The 17558-nt window shown below is 34.8% G+C and overlaps 1 protein-coding gene across 2 annotated transcripts; it reads right to left on the bottom strand.

Annotated features, from left to right (window-relative positions):
• Positions 1 to 2706: 2706 nt before the first annotated feature.
• On the bottom strand, positions 2707 to 6608 carry LOC104223083 (ethylene-responsive transcription factor RAP2-7-like). Of its 2 annotated transcripts, none has more exons than XM_009774436.2 (9): positions 5538 to 6608; positions 5141 to 5166; positions 5000 to 5030; positions 4821 to 4908; positions 4584 to 4729; positions 4117 to 4217; positions 3880 to 4010; positions 3475 to 3570; positions 2707 to 3145 (listed from the first exon to the last, which is right to left on the bottom strand). In XM_009774436.2, the coding sequence occupies exons 1-9, from the start codon at positions 6086 to 6088 to the stop codon at positions 2840 to 2842; spliced, it is 1476 nt and encodes a 491-aa protein (XP_009772738.1). In that variant the 5' UTR covers positions 6089 to 6608; the 3' UTR covers positions 2707 to 2839. The 2 variants fall into 2 exon arrangements, with proteins under 2 accessions (XP_009772738.1, XP_009772737.1); XM_009774435.2 differs by having other exon boundaries at positions 4114 to 4217; positions 5538 to 6602.
• Positions 6609 to 17558: the final 10950 nt, after the last annotated feature.

Below are 17558 nucleotides of genomic sequence, written 5' to 3'. Positions count from 1 at the left end.
GGTCTTTTGGGTTAAAATAGTACGGACTAGTCAGTTTTCAGACTGGTCATTTAAAAATAGCCAGTATTTGTAAAGTCATTGAAAAATAGTCATTATTTTGATGCAACAGGGACCGGTCCAGCATAATATACTGGAGATCGGTACACTTGTGTATGAACTTCCAGCATATTATGCTGGAACTCCAACACGTGGAAAGTTCCAGCATAATATACTGGAGATTGGAGCACATGTGTATGAACTTCCAGCATATTATACTGGTCTGGTATATTATATATTGGAACTCCAGTATATTATGCTGGAGTTCTAGTATACTTATGCTGGAACTCCATTATAATATGCTGGAGTTCAAGTATACTTATGCTGGAACTCCAGTGTATTATGCTGGAGTATTTTCCGGATTTTGAATAGTGTTTTCGTTCAGATTTATCTTACATGAAAAGTGGCTAAATTTAAATTGTGACTACTTTTGAATGACTACTTATAAATCTGGCTATTTTTGAATTTCTCAAAGTAGTTTAAAGTTTGCTAGACATGCGATATATTTAAGACGGGCTTTTCATCTAGCGCCAAATTCTCTACCTTATTAATCATGAACAAAGTGTTGTAGTCTTTTGGTTAAGTCTTAGGGTTTTGGGTAGAAATGGCGTGGGGTAGCCACTGTTTAAGCTGGTATTTACTTTTTATACAACATTTTTAATGCTTAGCAATAGTAGCCACTAGTCTATTAAAAATAATATGAAAAGACTGTGTTACCCTTTCCTCCCCAAACGGAAATACACTGATGCATTCAAAACATAAAGACTTCGTTTTAATTTCCGCTTGTTCACTACTGTTATGATTGACAACGATGCTTTTGGTTTTGAAAACAACTGCTAATACAAAGATTGCGGATTCTGAGTCAAATGATGATAGTGACGAAGAAGTTCCTTATGATATTGATCCAGAGATAGAAATAGTCTCGCAAAATGTTGAACAAAAAACTCCTTCAGTCACTTCAGATGAAATACAAGTACTTGGTAGCAAGGAAATGTAGTCTTAAAGTCCTAAAGTTAAGTTCAATAGTTAAGGACACAAGTTCAAAAGTTAAGGACAGACAGTTCTTAACTTACAGTTACAAGTTCTAAAGTTAAGGACAGACAGTCCTTAACTTATAGTTACAAGTTCAAAAGTTAAGGACAGGCAGTCCTTAACTTACAGTTACAAGTTCAAAAGTTAAGGACAATAGATCCTTAGCTTTGATTTCCAAGTTCAAAAGTTAAGGACAGATAGCCCTTAACTTACAGTTACACGTTCAAAAGTTAAGGACAAACAGTCCTTAACTTACAGTTACAAGTTCAAAAGTTTAAGGACAATAGGTCCTTAACTTTGACTTATAAGTTCAAAAGTTAAGGACGTTTGGTCTTGAAGTTTGAGTTCCAAGTTCAAAAGTTAAGGACATGTAGCCTTGAAGTCCTGAACTTAGAGTTCCAAGTTCAAAAGTTAAGGACATGTAGTCCTGAAGTTAAGGACATGAGCAGAAGGGTATTTTCGTTCGGACAGTTAAAATTTATTAAAGTAATGACTAAAGGCTAAAGACATTTTTACGGTAACTTAAAAATAAATACATATGTTATTAGTGGTCAACCGTGCGCTTCCTGAGTTTTGGTAAGGTGAAAGTTGGGATACAGAGCAAGTGGACTTGTCCAGAACTATATCAATTGGACATTGAACTTTGTGGTCTAAGTTGCTGCCCAATTTAGGTAAAAAGAAAAAAGAAAACAGTAAAAATGTAGTATATTCTTTTTTGATAGACTATATTATATGTCACATTAATGTTATGATTTTGATACATAGATCGAGGGACAAAAACATTGAAAAGACTTCTTTTCGTCCGAAGTATGATTGTTTACGTTATTAGTACACCTACTTTGTGGTACGGAATTAGTTTTGCGAGTCTCGTCGTTTTTGCGGATGGCGATTTTACCCCTAACCATTAATATGAGTCTGTCTTAAAAGATATCAGGGTAAAAGTCCAAAAATACTCTCTAATTCCAATTGTAAAACCTTAAGTGAAACAATGAAAGTGTACTATTCTAAAAGCAACACCTAATATTTTTGGCTACTAATTCTACCATTATAATACTTTGATAATGTATTAGTAAACAAATATGTTAGTCCCAATACCAAATTCAAAATTAGGAAGTGCAAGTTTGGCGATATGTTGTTTCTCATGCTATAGAAATTAAACAAGTTATTACCGCGCGCTTATAGTAATCAATTTTTTCTTTGGCAACTTTGTAAACAATATAATTTGAAGAAAGAAATAATTATGCAAATTATTAGACATCCTAAAGCAAGCTGTAATTGTACTTGACAAATCAATAATTAATGTATAAATAAAGTTATCTAAAATCGTTATGGAAATATGTTTCGAAAGAAGAACAGATGATAAGTTAATGACAGTACGTTTTTCTTTCCCAGTTCTTTTAATGATAATCCTTCTATTAACATATATACATCATGTATAGGAAAAAATAAAAACTGATAAAGAATAGGAGGTGGAGCAGTTATATCCAATTTTCATGGAAAAGTTTCAGTTTAGCTATAAAGAAGCAGACCACAAAAATTCCAAACTAAAAATCTGATCAGATGAAGGCAAAATTCTAACAGCACAAGTCCGTTTAGAATTTTGCTATCACAAGCAGAATACTTTGTCTGGTTAAGAGAGAATGGTCAAGTTTAATAGCTATATTTGAAGTAAGTCTTTCAAGTTTATTATACCATCCTATACACCATCATGTGCTATACAATCTACACTTGGTGCTGCTATAGGTATGATGCACACAATCGAAACAGAATTTCACACTTCATTGACAGACTTTATACCTGCTGCCAATTGAATGAGGATGTATTCCCACTTCTTTAGGTTGTTGTTACAGTTCCTCTTAACTAATGTTAAGGGTGACGGGAGGGTGTTGGAAAGTCGTAGTTGGTTGCTTGGCAGTAGGAGGGTATTCGGATACAGAGTGGTAGTGGTAGAGAATCCTGATGATGCTGCAGAAGAAAACACCGGCACTGGAGTGACTAAACCCTGGCTATGTATTTTCCAAGCCCAATTTGGGAATCCTGGAGAAGAAGTTGCTTCAACCTTCGCCATTGCTCCTTCCTGTACGTTAACCATAAGAAACATCCCCATCATGCTTCAACTACAATAATAATAATTTGGAAGCATGACAAAAAAATTATTATCTTAATCATTCCCATGTAAACAAGCATCTGATTAGTTCAGAATCACCATTGTTACCCTAATGGAGTACATGTCCTATTATACAAGTGGTAAACTGAACGTTGCGTCTAAATTCTTTCAAAAGTTTAACTTAGCAGATGTCAAAAGTCAGTCAGCACTTCCTGGTGTTATCTCATGTAAACGGTTACACTAGACACAGTAACATATATAGAGTTCACATATATGTCCGAGTAGAGCATGATACTTACCATATTGTGCGGAGAAAAACCAGGATACACGCCAGTCAATAAGGACAGCTTAGAAGCTGTTGGTGCACCTTGTGGAGCAGTAGAGGAGTTCTCTATCTGTAAGATTGACAAAAGAATAGCTTATTAGACAAAGGAAGAGAACGTAAAGTCACGCTATAGAGTGAATATAGAAATAATAAAAAAATGTGAAGTAGACTGGTCAATGTATATTCAAAAGTATTTTGCGGAGCGGAGAGTAACAACATCTGAATGGATCAGACCTCCCCAAAATGTAAGAACACAAATAAGCCATAAAGTACTTTAAGTCTCTAACCCAAATAAGAGATTGTGGAAGGGGACAGAATATGCCATAATGGAGATCACACTGACACAGAAAGCTGTTTAAGTATTTGAATCAGAAAGTACCTCTAATCTTCTTCCAATAACCATTTCACGAGCTCCAAAATTGAAGGGGACGTTTCTACCAATTTCATCGCGCTTTGGACCAGCCAAAGGTGGAGAAATCCAGAGGTTCAGATCAAGATTCTGACCACTACCTACAATATCATGTTCAGAGAACTTATAAGATTCTTTAGGTTTCCAAAACGTCATCACAGAAGTTGCAAGAAAGATGTAAGAGATAAGGATAGATGGATGTACCACCATCTTTATTATCCTCCTTTATTTCCCGTTCATAAGTGCTTGGTTCAAAGTTGGTAACTGCTTCCCTTCCATTACATTTGATGGCTGCCTTGTCATAAGCCCTGCACCACAAATGGGAAAGTGCAGATTTGGTTGGACGAGATTCACAAAATGAGATTGCTAAAGGTGAGACAATCAGTCTCAAAAGGGTATGAATTCATGATCACATGGACCTTGCAGCTTCGACTTTGCTGTCGAAGAATCAAATATATATACCTGCAACCAATCATTCTAATCTTATAGGAGCAACGTACAAACTAAGATCCCATCAATTTTTGACATACTAATTAACAACCATTGTAATCTAGACATGAAATTTGATATAAAAAGCAACTGAAACACCAAGTATAAAGCTTCAAACCAGATTATAAGTTCATAACACATAGTACAATATAATTTTCATATAGCTATTTTATGGGCATTCTTACTTTTTTCCAAGGAATTGACCCATGCGAGCCTCCCAGCGACCACATTTGTGCAAGGTTACCCCTCTGTATTTTGAATTTCCCCTAGAGAATCCAGTGCTTTGACGACGAAGGACTTGAACAAATTCTTCTTTTGACAAATTTTTCATCTGCAGATCAATTTAGTAGATCTCAACATTTAATTTAGATACTTCTCATGATAACCACAATTAGTAGTAGTATTCCAACACAATACTGTACCTGTTCCATATCTTCTTCATAATCAGTTATATTGAAGTTGATATCAGCATCAACTCCCCGAAACTTAATTGCAGCTCGATCATATGCCCTGAATTATTCAAAGGAAAACATTTAGACCTACTTAATATGGATGAAACATAACAAAATTGATTGATTTAGGTTTGAGAATAAACTCTTACCTAGCTGCAGCATGAGCAGTATCAAATCCTCCTGAAAAACCACAAACCCCAATAACGGTTTAATCCCTTATACAAACTAACAAAGGAGTAACAATTGTCAAAACTTTCTTCAATTAACTTTAAGCTTCAATAGATGCTTACCCAAATATACTTGTTTCCCACAATCCCTGCACATATAATGTAAAACCCAATGAACAATCATGAAAAGAGATAAGATGAATATCACTATATGCATAGGCCTGTACTGATGTATGTATGTTTCCCACACTGAAAATAGTTACATTCACCAAGGCAACAATTGTATGAGATGGGTCTTTTACCAAAGGTCTATCACTTATTTATAATTACTTAATGGATTTAAGTTCACACAAGCACGTCATTCATGGCAATTCTTTGCAAATCTATAAATAAGAATTAGTAATAGGGTAAAAATGGTAATAAACTTATAATCACATGTTAAAATTGATTAATAAAGTAAAAAAATCTGTATACTTATTTATTACCTAATTATGGTAAATTAATATATGTAGACGTGTACCAGATATGCGATTCCCATCTTCCAGTTCGCCGGTAAAATGTGACTCCACGATACTGTGAGCTACGGGACCTGGGCCCACGTCGGCTTTTCTTCACCGGCTGTTGCGCCGGCGTCGGCGGTTTGTTAATTCCCATTTCTGCTCCGCCGCCGGATTCCGGCACAGACAAGTTCAGCCAGCACTGCGATTGACCCTGAATCCTCGTCCCCTGCACCTGCACCTGCACCTGCGATTCATTTTTCACCGGAAAAAGCTGCCTCGTCAGCACATCATCAGTGCTCATGTCATCTTCAATCTCAATGGCGCGATCGCTCTTCAGTATGGAGAAATTGAGAGTTGAAAGAGAATGGTGGGCCCGTTTAGAACCGTGATGGACGGAGGAGCTGTTGGAATCTTCGTCTCCGGCGACGGGGGCGTTGACGACGGAGGAGGAAGCAGTGGTGTTGGATGTTCCAGCAGAATATTCATCTTTGAAGAAAAGGGTGTTGTTGTTGGGGTCAGTCTCATCGGAATTTGAGTTCACAGAAACTGCAGATACATTCAGATCCAACATCTCTCCCTTACAAAATACACACCGTTTACTTTTCTCAGTAAAGATATATCCACTACAGACAGAGAAAGAGAGAGAGAAAATAGTTTACAGATATTTTCTTCCTCAAAAGACGCACAGTCGCATGATGATGATATATAGGGAACTCGAGAACGCAACGGGGAAGGTTGGTTTTTTATATATAGAGATAAAAGCACGAAATTCTAGAGCCAGAAAGCTGACTAGTAGCTGTGTTTTTCAGCATGTGTATATTTTTGAGAGAGAGAGAGAGAGAGAGAGAGAATTGGGTATCGTGTAAAGTGTAATAAATTAAGGAGAAGAAGAGTTAAGAAGAAAACTACACCCAGATATGAGGATTTTACATTTCTGGAAGAGACTGCGAAAAAGAGAGAGAGATCAAGGTGAATACGCTAATGGTGGTTAAAGTAATGATTGCCAAAGAGGTTTTCTATTGGAGGAAGAAGACGACGATGCAATGAGAGAGAAAGAGAGAATCACAACACATCACAAGTTGATAAAGGACGAGAAAGGGTGGTGGGGCCAACCCCCATAGGGTGGGTTGTGCTTTGTGTGTTTGGTGATGAAGGACAAGTGGATTGAATGGAAAGAAGACGAAGGAAAATAAAACGTACAGTGCAGCAGGGTGTTTGATAATTAAAAACTAAAAACCAAGGTGTAAAATGCAGTACTCTTTTTCAGGTAAGGGGTAGCCAAATAAATTACACCCGCAATTTTCCTAGTATTTTTCCATTATAGGAAAGTCCTAATTTATTATTTATTTCTTTCTTTCTTTCTCTCACTAACAACCTCCTTCAACCCTTTGTTTAGAAATGAGGAAAGGCAAGGCAAGGGAATATTGGTAAATAGTACTTATTTCCTTCGTCCCACTTTAGGTTAACATATTTGATTGGATATGTAATTCAAGAAACTAAAGAAGAATTTTAACATAGTAAACTAAATATGTGAAAAGTGCTAATTTATCCTTTAAAATTAGTGGTGATGGGAGAGTTTCACTTTTTTTTTTTATCAACTTATAAAAAAATAAACTTTATATAAGTGAGTTCAACAAATTATGTCATTAAGTATAAAATCGAAATATACTAAGATTAAACAGTCAAGTCATGTCATTGGAGTGGGGGGGGGGGGGAGGTTTCGAACTGTAGTCTTCACTGAGGATCGCTTAGATGTGCGAATAATGGACAATAATTTTGATATATATCGGGAGATTATTTATTTTGTGTTTGGTTGAATTATATATTTTAGTATAAGTAAGTTTGAGATTATTTATATCACACTTTATGTAGGATAATAATTTTGGGATAATTAATTCTGAAACAACAAAGTAATTTTGAATTCTATATTGTGTTTGGTTGAAATTCTATATTTTAGTATAAGCAAGTTTGAGATTATTTATATCACACTTTTTGTAGGATAACAATTTTGTAATTATTAATTCTGGAACAACAAAATAACAAGTATGTCCTTCTCCAAAGTTCTTCTTCCAAAGTCTTGTAAGAAAGCTATATTTAAAATTTAAAATAAAAGTTTATTCAAGTTTATCATGTAACTAAACATATATCTTATAGCATCTCTAGTATATCTCATTTTTAATCTACTATACGAACTCTCTACCAATAAAAATAATCTTCTTTCATTATTTAACCACTGCATTAATTCCCACATAATAATCCCTTATATCTTCTTAACAAGCTAAATAACCGCCGGGTTGTCCCTTGCACAACAAAATAATATTCACTACAATTTATTTTCTGAATATAATAAGACTTCTCTTTTTCACTTTCTTTTTGAATATAAAACAATAGATATTAAAGCGTCTTCTTTTGTTTTTTCCTCTTCTTACTAGGAGGCTTTCACTGTATATCCCTTTTCCAAACAAGAATTGGTGGAGAAAGAATTTCACTATTTTTTTTTCATTTTTTTTTATTGCTAGAGTGAGATGGTATTAGAGCCGCTGCTTAATAAGGAATACCATAAGAGATAAATTATGAACAAATTTTAGTGAAATATGTATGGAAAGACAATCGAATTAATATCACTTTTCTGTTTTGTGAAGATTTTTTTTTACCTATATCGCATTTTTCCTCTAACGTGATATCATTTTACATACTAGCTTACCTAATCATTTATAGCCTTTTAAGTTGATAAAGCGAGAAAGATATGGTGGAATGAATGAGATCTCTCCATCTTTAACCAGAAGCCTTCTTCTTGAAATAAAAATTCCCTTATAGAAAGCGCTTTTCTTTTTAATGGACTCTATATACGTGATCCAGATAGTTAGGTTAGTGTGGGTATCAATGTCGAATTAAACTATTAACAAAAGCTGTTGATATGATTGGTGTGGTTAATTAAACTAAAAACAAAAGCTGCTCTTAAGATATGAGTTTAAATTAGAAATGCAATAAATTATATTAAGTACCCTAACAAAGATTAGGTGTAGATAAGTGATAAAGAATCAACGATTGTAGATAAGTGATCTTTGATAATACAGATGAGATACCTCGATTAACAGTTAACTTTGAAATCCGGTAGGTTTGTCATTAAATTTGTTGCAAGTTCGTCAATCCAATTGTTAACGCTTAAGGATTTAATATTTTTTTTGCTATTAGCTTAACTCAAATAACATAGGTAGTGTTTGGACATGCATTTGATTGAAACTTAAAAAAAGAGCTTTTAAAGTTATGTTTGAATAATAATTTTTGAAAATTAAAATTGCCTTTGGACATACATTTGAAAAAAAATTGAAGTTTTGTGAGTGGAAGAAAAAATTCACCCAAAAACTATCCTAAAATATTTTTTGAAAACTTAAAAAAATTAATATTTGTTAAAAAAAAACTGATTATACTTCATGAATAAATAATATTTGGAATTTTTTTTTTTGAGAAAAAATAGCCATGTTGACGTTGCTATCAGAAGAGTTAGATTCAAAAGAAACTATTGGCCGACCATTTGATAGCTTATGACGACTTTTTATGAGTATTCAATTCTGTACAAAAATAAACTCTCTTTTTAAAAAAAATATCATGGAACATTTAACATAAACTTTTAAGCAAGGGGAGACGACTTCTATTATGGGTTTCCGTCCACAGCTATTTTAAAAAAAGATTTCATTTTTCTAAGGAAATTTAATTATCAACAAAAATTACAAAATCTCGATTTTTTTTTTGGGTGATAGTGAGAGCAATTAGTAATGTATAGTCTCCGGATTGAAGTTGACATTTTCTAAGTTTTCTCATCCTTTTTTTCTTCTTTTTCTACACACTATACAAACGTAGGATCTCTGGCACTGATCGAGGAGATAAAGTTATTCTATTAACCTTTGTTTTCTACACACTTCAAAGGTAGAATCTGTATGTTGTCTTCAGAGATAAAGTGATATATAAGTATTTCTTTAATGTTTCAACTTTAAATATATCACGGTGTCATAACTTGTGCGACTCAACACTTGAAGATTTACCGTTAGATTTTATTCATTGGTCAACGTTAGTTCCAAGTGTGTGGAAAATAATATCGAATTATATATCTCCACAACTAAAAAAATGTTTATGTTGAATCAATAAACACATAACGAGTGGTTTTCTCATAAAATTTATGATACATAACAAGTGTTTTTCTCATACAAATTTAAAATTGGCCAAATCCTATCTCTTCGTATCAATTTAAATGTCTTAGTGGGCGTTTGGACATAAGAATTGTAAATTTTTAAAATAGGGGGAAAAAAATTTCAAGTGAAAATGATATTTGAAATTTAGAGTTGTGTTTGCACGTGAATATAATTTTGGGTTATTTTTGAAGTTTCGTGAGTGAATTGAGTGAAAATATTGAAAAACAGCTTTTTGGAGTTTTTCAAATTTTTGAAAATTTTCAAAATACGTCTTTAAGTGAAAATTTAAAATTTTATGAACAAACGCTGATTTCGAAAAAAAAAAAAAAAATTGGAAAAAAGAAAAAAGTTTCTTATGTTCAGACGGGTTCTTACTTTTGTTATTAGTTTGTTTAAAGAAGAATGTCACCTATCGATATTTAGGGAAAAAATTAAGTTCAATATTTTTCTCATGACGTTCAATGATAGAGGCATTTCAAGTAGATTCAAAAAAAATACAAAAAGTAAACACCTATATACACAACTACAATAATTTTTGGGGGAAGGTATCCGCTCATGTTGTAAGAATGATATGACATGTTTAAATCGAAGTATTCAATAGGTACTTTTGAGTTTTGATATGTTATGCATACCTTTAATTTAAAATAATTATATTCAGAACTATTTTTTATATTTTAATATCTTGTATCCAATAAAATTAAGGCATTGTTATAAATAGAATTGTATTTATGGTGAATGTCTATATTTTAGAGAGATTTTAGGGATTTCACTTGGTGGCTAAGTCATTATTTCCCTATAAATAGAGGGATCATATTCCATTGTGAATCAATAAGTATTCTCTCTCTATCTATTTTTCTCTGCAATGTTCTTCTTCTTCTTTTATTGTTTCATAACACGTTATCAGCACGAGACTCTAATTAGTTGAGTAGAAGCTTTGGGATTGAGCACAATGATTGTCAATTGTTCCATGAACTTCCTTCGGGAATAAATTCTGGATTGAAGGTAAGTATTTCACTTTATTTTTCTCTTTTAAATTTTTGACATTCTATAATTTACTTTTAAATATAAGCAAAGACAATAAATTTTGATTGTAACTCTAATGGAGTTTGACAGAAATTATAACCACCCAAAGTGGTAATATTACTATGCCTTGCTACGATCAAATTCATGTATGATTGTGGGCAAAGATTTAAAAACTCGTCTCATTGAATTTGCTTCATTCTCATTCCCTTAAGAGAGTGTGATAGCAGTATGTGATAAGTCTGAAAGAAGACAAAATTATTACTACGAATGTATCAATGGATGTGGACGTGGCAATAGACGAAATTATAATCGTCATAATTATGGTTGTAAGCACGTGATTTTTGACCCTCCCCGAGAATTTTCACATTTTTAGTGTGAACATGTGAAATTGGGTCTAGTATAGCTATTTTAACTATTTTTACTTTATTTCGTTGCAAAAAGAAAAATTACAAAAATAAATTACAAAAAAAAAGTATATATATAAATTTTAGTTTATGTATCCCTCATAAACTTGAAAAAATCAAAAATTGCACTTTATTTTGGTACTTTATATAAATTCGAAAATTAACAAAAAATATATATATAATTCTATTAATGTTTTGAAGTCATTTTAATACAAAAAAATATTATTTCATATTTTTGTCTTTATTAAAAAACGAAAATTACAAAAAAAATAGTTTTATTAATATTTTATAGTCGTTTTAACTTTGAAAAAATACAAAAATAGTACTTCATATTTTATCTTAATATTTACGAAAATTACAAAAATAGTTTTATTAATATTTTGTAGCTATTTAAAACCTTAAAAATATTTAAAAAAAGATATAGTTTTGTTAAATACTAGTCTTATTTTCGGTAGTTATTTTGCTTACATAGGACTAGTTAAGCAACGTGTTCCTATTTCTCGGGTCCGGGCAAAAGAATAATATTCGGGTTCAAACTACCCGGTTTTAGGCCTAATTTTCGGACCTAGCCCATAATAACCGTGTCCAGGACACGTGGGGAACCCACCACGCGTGGGGAACATATGCCTTGAACCCCACCACGCGTGGGCTCATTTTTCTGGGCAAACCATGTCAAATACACGGACTAACACATTTGACAAAGGGGGAATTTTGGACTTTTGGTCAGGAAAAAAAAGGAAAAAAAAACGAAAAAGAAAAAGAGTACTGTTTCATCATCTTCTTCAAAAGGAAGAAGGAAAAAACCCTATTCCCTCCGTCACGACCACCTCCATCAACGGACCACCCCCTCCTCAACCCATCACCTTCCCCCACCGATCTCCACGTCCAAACACCAACCAAACAGACCCCAAACCATCGTCAACCTCCCAGCTGCCCAAACGACCCCATAACCCTCGCTGCTTCACTCGTCAAAAACCAGTCACGACCCAACGACGCCGGAACCACCACGTCCGAACCCACCTTGAGACCAGCACCGGACCAACACCCCTACTGCCCAAAACCACCACAAACGATCCCTTCCCTCCGTCGACCCCTTGTCGTGACCAAACAGGCCCGTCGCATCCCCGTCACCTCCACGCCATAACCATCACCCCAACCAGTCGGACCTCCCTTCCCCAACGCCTCAACACCACTGCCCACACCCCCTACTGTCCGAACGACCAAAAAACCAGCAGAACCACCCAAAACAACCACCACCTTTCACCGTCGTCACTGTTCACCCGTCCTCTCCTACTCACGACCACCATTAACATCCCTCCATAACCCTCAACCCTACTGTCAAAAACCATCAGCCCACGTCCACTCCTCCTAGCTCCATAAAAGTTGTCCGGACTCCCTCCATTGAATCCGACGACCACAGCTGTTGCTGCTGCGTCGTCACTACACGAACGACCCTCCATAGCTGCTCCTTTCCTCACCTCCAACGACCCCTTTATGTTGCAGCTTCACGCAACAGTTGCTGCGTCGAAAAATACAGCAGCTGTTGCTGCGTCGCTGCATTGCTGAGTAGCTCAGTCGTTGCTTCAGTCCGGTGAGGTTGTTTTGTTCGTCGAGGTTCGACGCGTCGAGTTTGTTCGTTGAAGTCGATGTTGAGGTTCGGTCCATGGCTCTATGCATTTCTGTTTATTCAGGTTAGTAAGCCTCAGATGTATTAGATAAGGAAATGTTACGTTAAATGTTCGAAGATGCAATATAGAAATTGGTATGATAATTTTCTGCTTATGTTTTCATCGTATGCATTTTTGCTCATTTTGCGTTATGTGATTCTTGTTTATTTGATGTCATGTAATTAAGTTTGACTAGTTGTTCTATGACACAAGTGTGACGTTAATTTGTTCGTCCTTTACTTCGCTTAGTTCATTCAAAAAATTTATTATTAGTACATGTTATTACTAATCCCGAAATACTCATTCGCTAAAACTCTTTTATTAAACTTCTAACAAGTTATGAGATTTTAGTTGTAAAGAAGCTGTAAGGTTTAGTATGGTTAAAAGCGTAAAAATGGCATCCCTTTAAAAATATAAAAAAAAATAAAAATAAATAAATAATAATAATAAAAAAAATAAAATGAGACGAGCCTCGCCGAATAAAAGGGACAAATTGCGGGGCCCTCACAAAATATATGTATTAAATACTTAGATTCCGGGATGGGTCGTTTAGCAAATTTCACGGCCCTACCCCAAAATAATAATGCGCTAGTTGCTTTAGGCGCGCCTTTAATAATGTTATCTCCCTAAACTCGGGTGCACATTTATGTGACCCAAATCCAAATCTCAACGGAGTCGAAATATGTCTCTAGTCACGGGCGCATTGATTGTGGCGTGGCCCGAGATGCATTTCCAGGACGTTGCAAATTCTTTAAAAAATAAGAATGAGATGAGCCTCGCCGAATAAAAATACAAATTGCGGGGCCCTCAGTAAATACTTGTTTAAAATTACTTAGAATTCAGGAGGGTCGTTTAGCGAATTTCGCGGCCTCCGCAAAATAATAACGCGATAGTCTCTTTAGGCGCGTGTTTAATAATTTACTTTCTTAAGCTCGGGTGTGCATTTCATGCGACCCAAATCCAAATCTCAAAACATCAAATAAAATGCGTTCCGGATTGTGGGTGCATTTCATGTGACGCAGTCCAAAGACGTGTTTTAAGCGATGTTCACATTCTTGTAAAAACAATAATAATAAAGCGGTTAAAAGTTAAAATTTGCACATAAGTTCATACTTGTATTTAAAATCAGATAAATAAGCCGAATATAACAGTTGAGCGACCGTGCTAGAACCACGGAACTCGGGAATGCCTAACACCTTCTCCCGGGTTAACAGAATTCCTTATCTAGATTTCTGGTACGCAGACTGTAATATAGAGTCATTCATTTCCTCGATTCGGGATTAAAATTGGTGACTTGGGACACCCTAAATCACCCAAGTGGTGACTCTGAAATAATTAAACCAATCCCGTTTCGATTGTCCCTTAATTGGAAAAACTCCCTTGCGCCCCATCGGGCGCGGAAAAAGGAGGTGTGACAGCTCTGGCGACTCTGCTGGGGATTTCTCCAGAACCACTGGTTCAGGGTTAGAAATTCGAGCTTAGATAAATTGTTATTATTTGGCTTTATTTATCATCTGATTTTTACATGTTTGAGCCTAATGTGCTAAATGCTGCTTTTACTGCTTTGATATTATTTGAACTGTATATAAACTGTGCCGAAACCCATATCCTTTCTGAGTCTTCTGAATCATGAAGAAGGGTGTACTTCGTACGACTTCTTTTCTGTATAGTGTCAAATCCCAATTTAGAACGAGGTTCGGACAAGTTGCTAAGCCGGTGAAGCTTCTGTATTCCCGGTACGCTGCCCCCCCTCGGCTCGAGCTGTCCGCTCGGGTAAGCCAGGTCTAGAACAAACACCCAGGTTCTGAACCTAGTATAACAAAGCCACATGCCGGATCCCTAGTAGGAACGTTTATTTGCATCATGTGCATTTGACTTAGGGGACTCAACACAGGGGTTGGGTCCGTCTAGGACAAGCAACCTGAAAATAATAGACCAGCTTTTGGCATCCTATGTGCTACATGTTGTATTTAGTCAAGGGCGAATGGGTCATTTGGTCATTTCCAGCATGATGTTATTTTAATCAAAGCATGGGGAACATTTGTGGAATCCAAGAAGCCTTGGAATTCCCTATGTCCCCCACGCTTGCTTTTTGGGAAAGCACATGGGGAACATTTGTGGAATCCAAGAAGTCTTGGAATTCCCATATGTCCCCCACGCTTCATATGTTGGGAAAAGCGCATGGGGAGCATTTGCGGAATCCAAGAAGTCTTGAAAGTCCTTATGTCTCCCATGCCACATTTTTTAAAATAATAATAAATTAAATATGTATATATATATATATATATATATATATATATATATATATATATATATATATATATATATATATATATAAATAAAAAAAGAAAGAAAAAAACATGAAAATTCAAAAAGATTTTGTATGTTGTCATCATTTTCAACGAATTAGAAAATAGTGAAAAAAAAAAGAGAAAATGGCAGTGTAGAAATATAACTACTTATTTTTAGAAAGGAAAAAAAAATAAATGTCCAAGTAGTGTCGAAACTCTGCCGAAATTTTGAGAATATAAAATAAAAAATATATGTCTTATTAGTTTGTTTTATTAAAAAAAAAGCATTAATAGAAAAGAAAATTGTTTGTCTTGCCATAAAAATGAAAAAAAGAGTCTTGTTTTTAAAATATGTGTTATTTATTTGTTTATGAAAATGACAAAATTAAAATAATCCAAAAATATTTTCTCCATTATTGGCTTCTCTAGGAAGTTTTTCTAATTGTTTTCAAAATATATATAAAAAAAAAAACAAATCCGAAAATATTTTGATTCTGTTTTTTCAAAATTGAAAAGAAGATTCAAAATTCAAAAAAAAACATTTTGAGAAGCATTTCTTTTATTAAAAGCAAAATTCCGAAAAATATTTTCTTCTTCTTCTTCTTTAGAATAAAGAAAAAAAGAGCAAATGAAAATTCAAAAATATATCTTAGAAGTGTTTCTTTTAAAAAGAAAATCAATCAAAAAATGCTTCCTTTCTTCTTTTAAAGTAGTTCTTTGACCGAACTACGCGGGTTTGATTCTCACCGGATGTGAGATACGTAGGCAACCCTCATCGGGTCCAACCCCACCTTCTCAAAAAAAAAGGAATGTTTTATGTTTTTCGTTAATTCGTTTGTTTGTTATAAATGAAAATAATAGAATAATAGTCTATTTGATTGTTGTGAAAATAATAATAAATAAAAAAATATAGAAAATGGAAAAGGGTCCTCTCAAAAACAGTTTATTTGCCCGAACTACGCGGGTTTGATTCTCACCGGGTGTGAGATACGTAGGCAACCCTCATCGGTTCCAACCCCATCTTTTGCTAAAAAGCCAAAAACAATTAATTAATAATAATAATAATAAAAAACAAATAATATGTCAAATATTGATTTTTGTCGTAAATAAGTCGGGTGATGTTGTTTTGCCATAAATAGCCGAATGTTCCCGAAAGGGACGCCGGAAGGCTGACTTTGCGTAAACAGCCACCTTCGGGTCATTTTTTAAGATTTGGTCCAGTTGACCCACACAGCCTTAAAAATCTTCGTCCCCGAGACGTTGAAAGGCCGTGCTTGCAATATTGAGTTTTCTAATTTGAAAAAATGATAAAAAGAGTCATAAATAAGTCAGGTGATGCTGTTTTGTCATAAATAGCCGAATGTTCCCGAAAGGGACGCCGGAAGGCTGACTTTGCATAAATAGCCACCTTTGGGTCATGTTTAGGATTTTTGGTCTAGTCGACCCACACAGCCTTATAAATCTTCGTCCCCGAGGCGCTGAAGGGCCGTGTTTGCAACACCACGTTTTTATTGTAGTTTGGAAAAAAAGTCAGCGGTCAGGTGAATACCTTTGGGTTTTGTCAAAAATAAGCCAAGCCAGCTTCAGCCGCGTCTTAAACCGTTCTTGCCGAAATAGCCTTAGAGTATCTTTCAGTTGTCGAAAGGCTATTTTCGTAAAAGAACGGACAAGTTTGTAAAGTGTCATAAAATAATCCTCCTCGGCCTCAAAATTCATGTGAAATTTGGAAGGGGCCACATTTGCAAAAATAGCCGTTTGGTTGCATTTGACAAACGGGGAAAGGAAGCTAGCGTTTGTTTTTGAGTTTGTAAATCTTTTGATTAGAATATGCGGGTTGTTTGATTTTCAAGTTTGTAGGTCATCTTTAAACCTTTGAAACCCAGTTTGTTTTAATATGAAAATAAAAAAAAATGTTGAGTATTGTTTATCTTTATTGGGCCGAACTACGCAAGGTCTGATTCATGCGGGGTCATGATACGTAGGCAATCTCCATAAGATTCGACCACAACAAAAAAAAGAAATGAAAAAAAAGAAATGAAAAAAAGAAATGAAAGAAGAAATGAAAAAAAAGAATGAAAAAAGAGAATGAAAAAGAAAAAGCAAAAAGGAAAAAAGAAAAAAAAAGAAAAACATCGAAAAAGAAAAAGAAAAAAGATGTTGTCAATAATGAGGACCGACTGAGTCCATTCTAACCTGTTTGTTTTGCAAATAAGTTAAGGTGATTGGTTTGTGGTAAGCCGGACAATGACACCCAGAATCCTTTACTTGCACATCATGGTGCGCACTATGCTGGGATCAGGCCGATAACAGAAGCACTCAAATCCTATTGGGAATTTGCTGACAGAGGACGATGATATTAAAGCTGGTAATAGTCTTGGCAGTATTGATGCGAAGCTCAAGTGGCTAAGATGCCAGTTTTGATAAAGTGGGAGGACGCTCCGTTCCTTGGTTAACAAGAAGGAGGCA

This window comes from Nicotiana sylvestris, chromosome 5 (genome assembly GCF_000393655.2).
Source record: "Nicotiana sylvestris chromosome 5, ASM39365v2, whole genome shotgun sequence".
In the NCBI taxonomy this organism is placed as follows: domain Eukaryota; kingdom Viridiplantae; phylum Streptophyta; class Magnoliopsida; order Solanales; family Solanaceae; genus Nicotiana; species Nicotiana sylvestris.
This window is presented reverse-complemented; position numbering and strand designations above follow the sequence as displayed.

Bases quoted from the DNA above. Each gene is read 5' to 3' on its own strand.
- LOC104223083 (XM_009774435.2), bottom strand. From the start codon at position 6,088: ATGTTGGATCTGAATGTATCTGCAGTTTCTGTGAACTCAAATTCCGAT. The intron at 5,167-5,537 runs GTACACGTCTAC...TTATATGTGCAG, and splicing joins AGATGGGAATCGCATATCTG to GGATTGTGGGAAACAAGTAT. The intron at 3,146-3,474 runs GTAAGTATCATG...GTTAACGTACAG, and splicing joins GTTTTTCTCCGCACAATATG to GAAGGAGCAATGGCGAAGGT.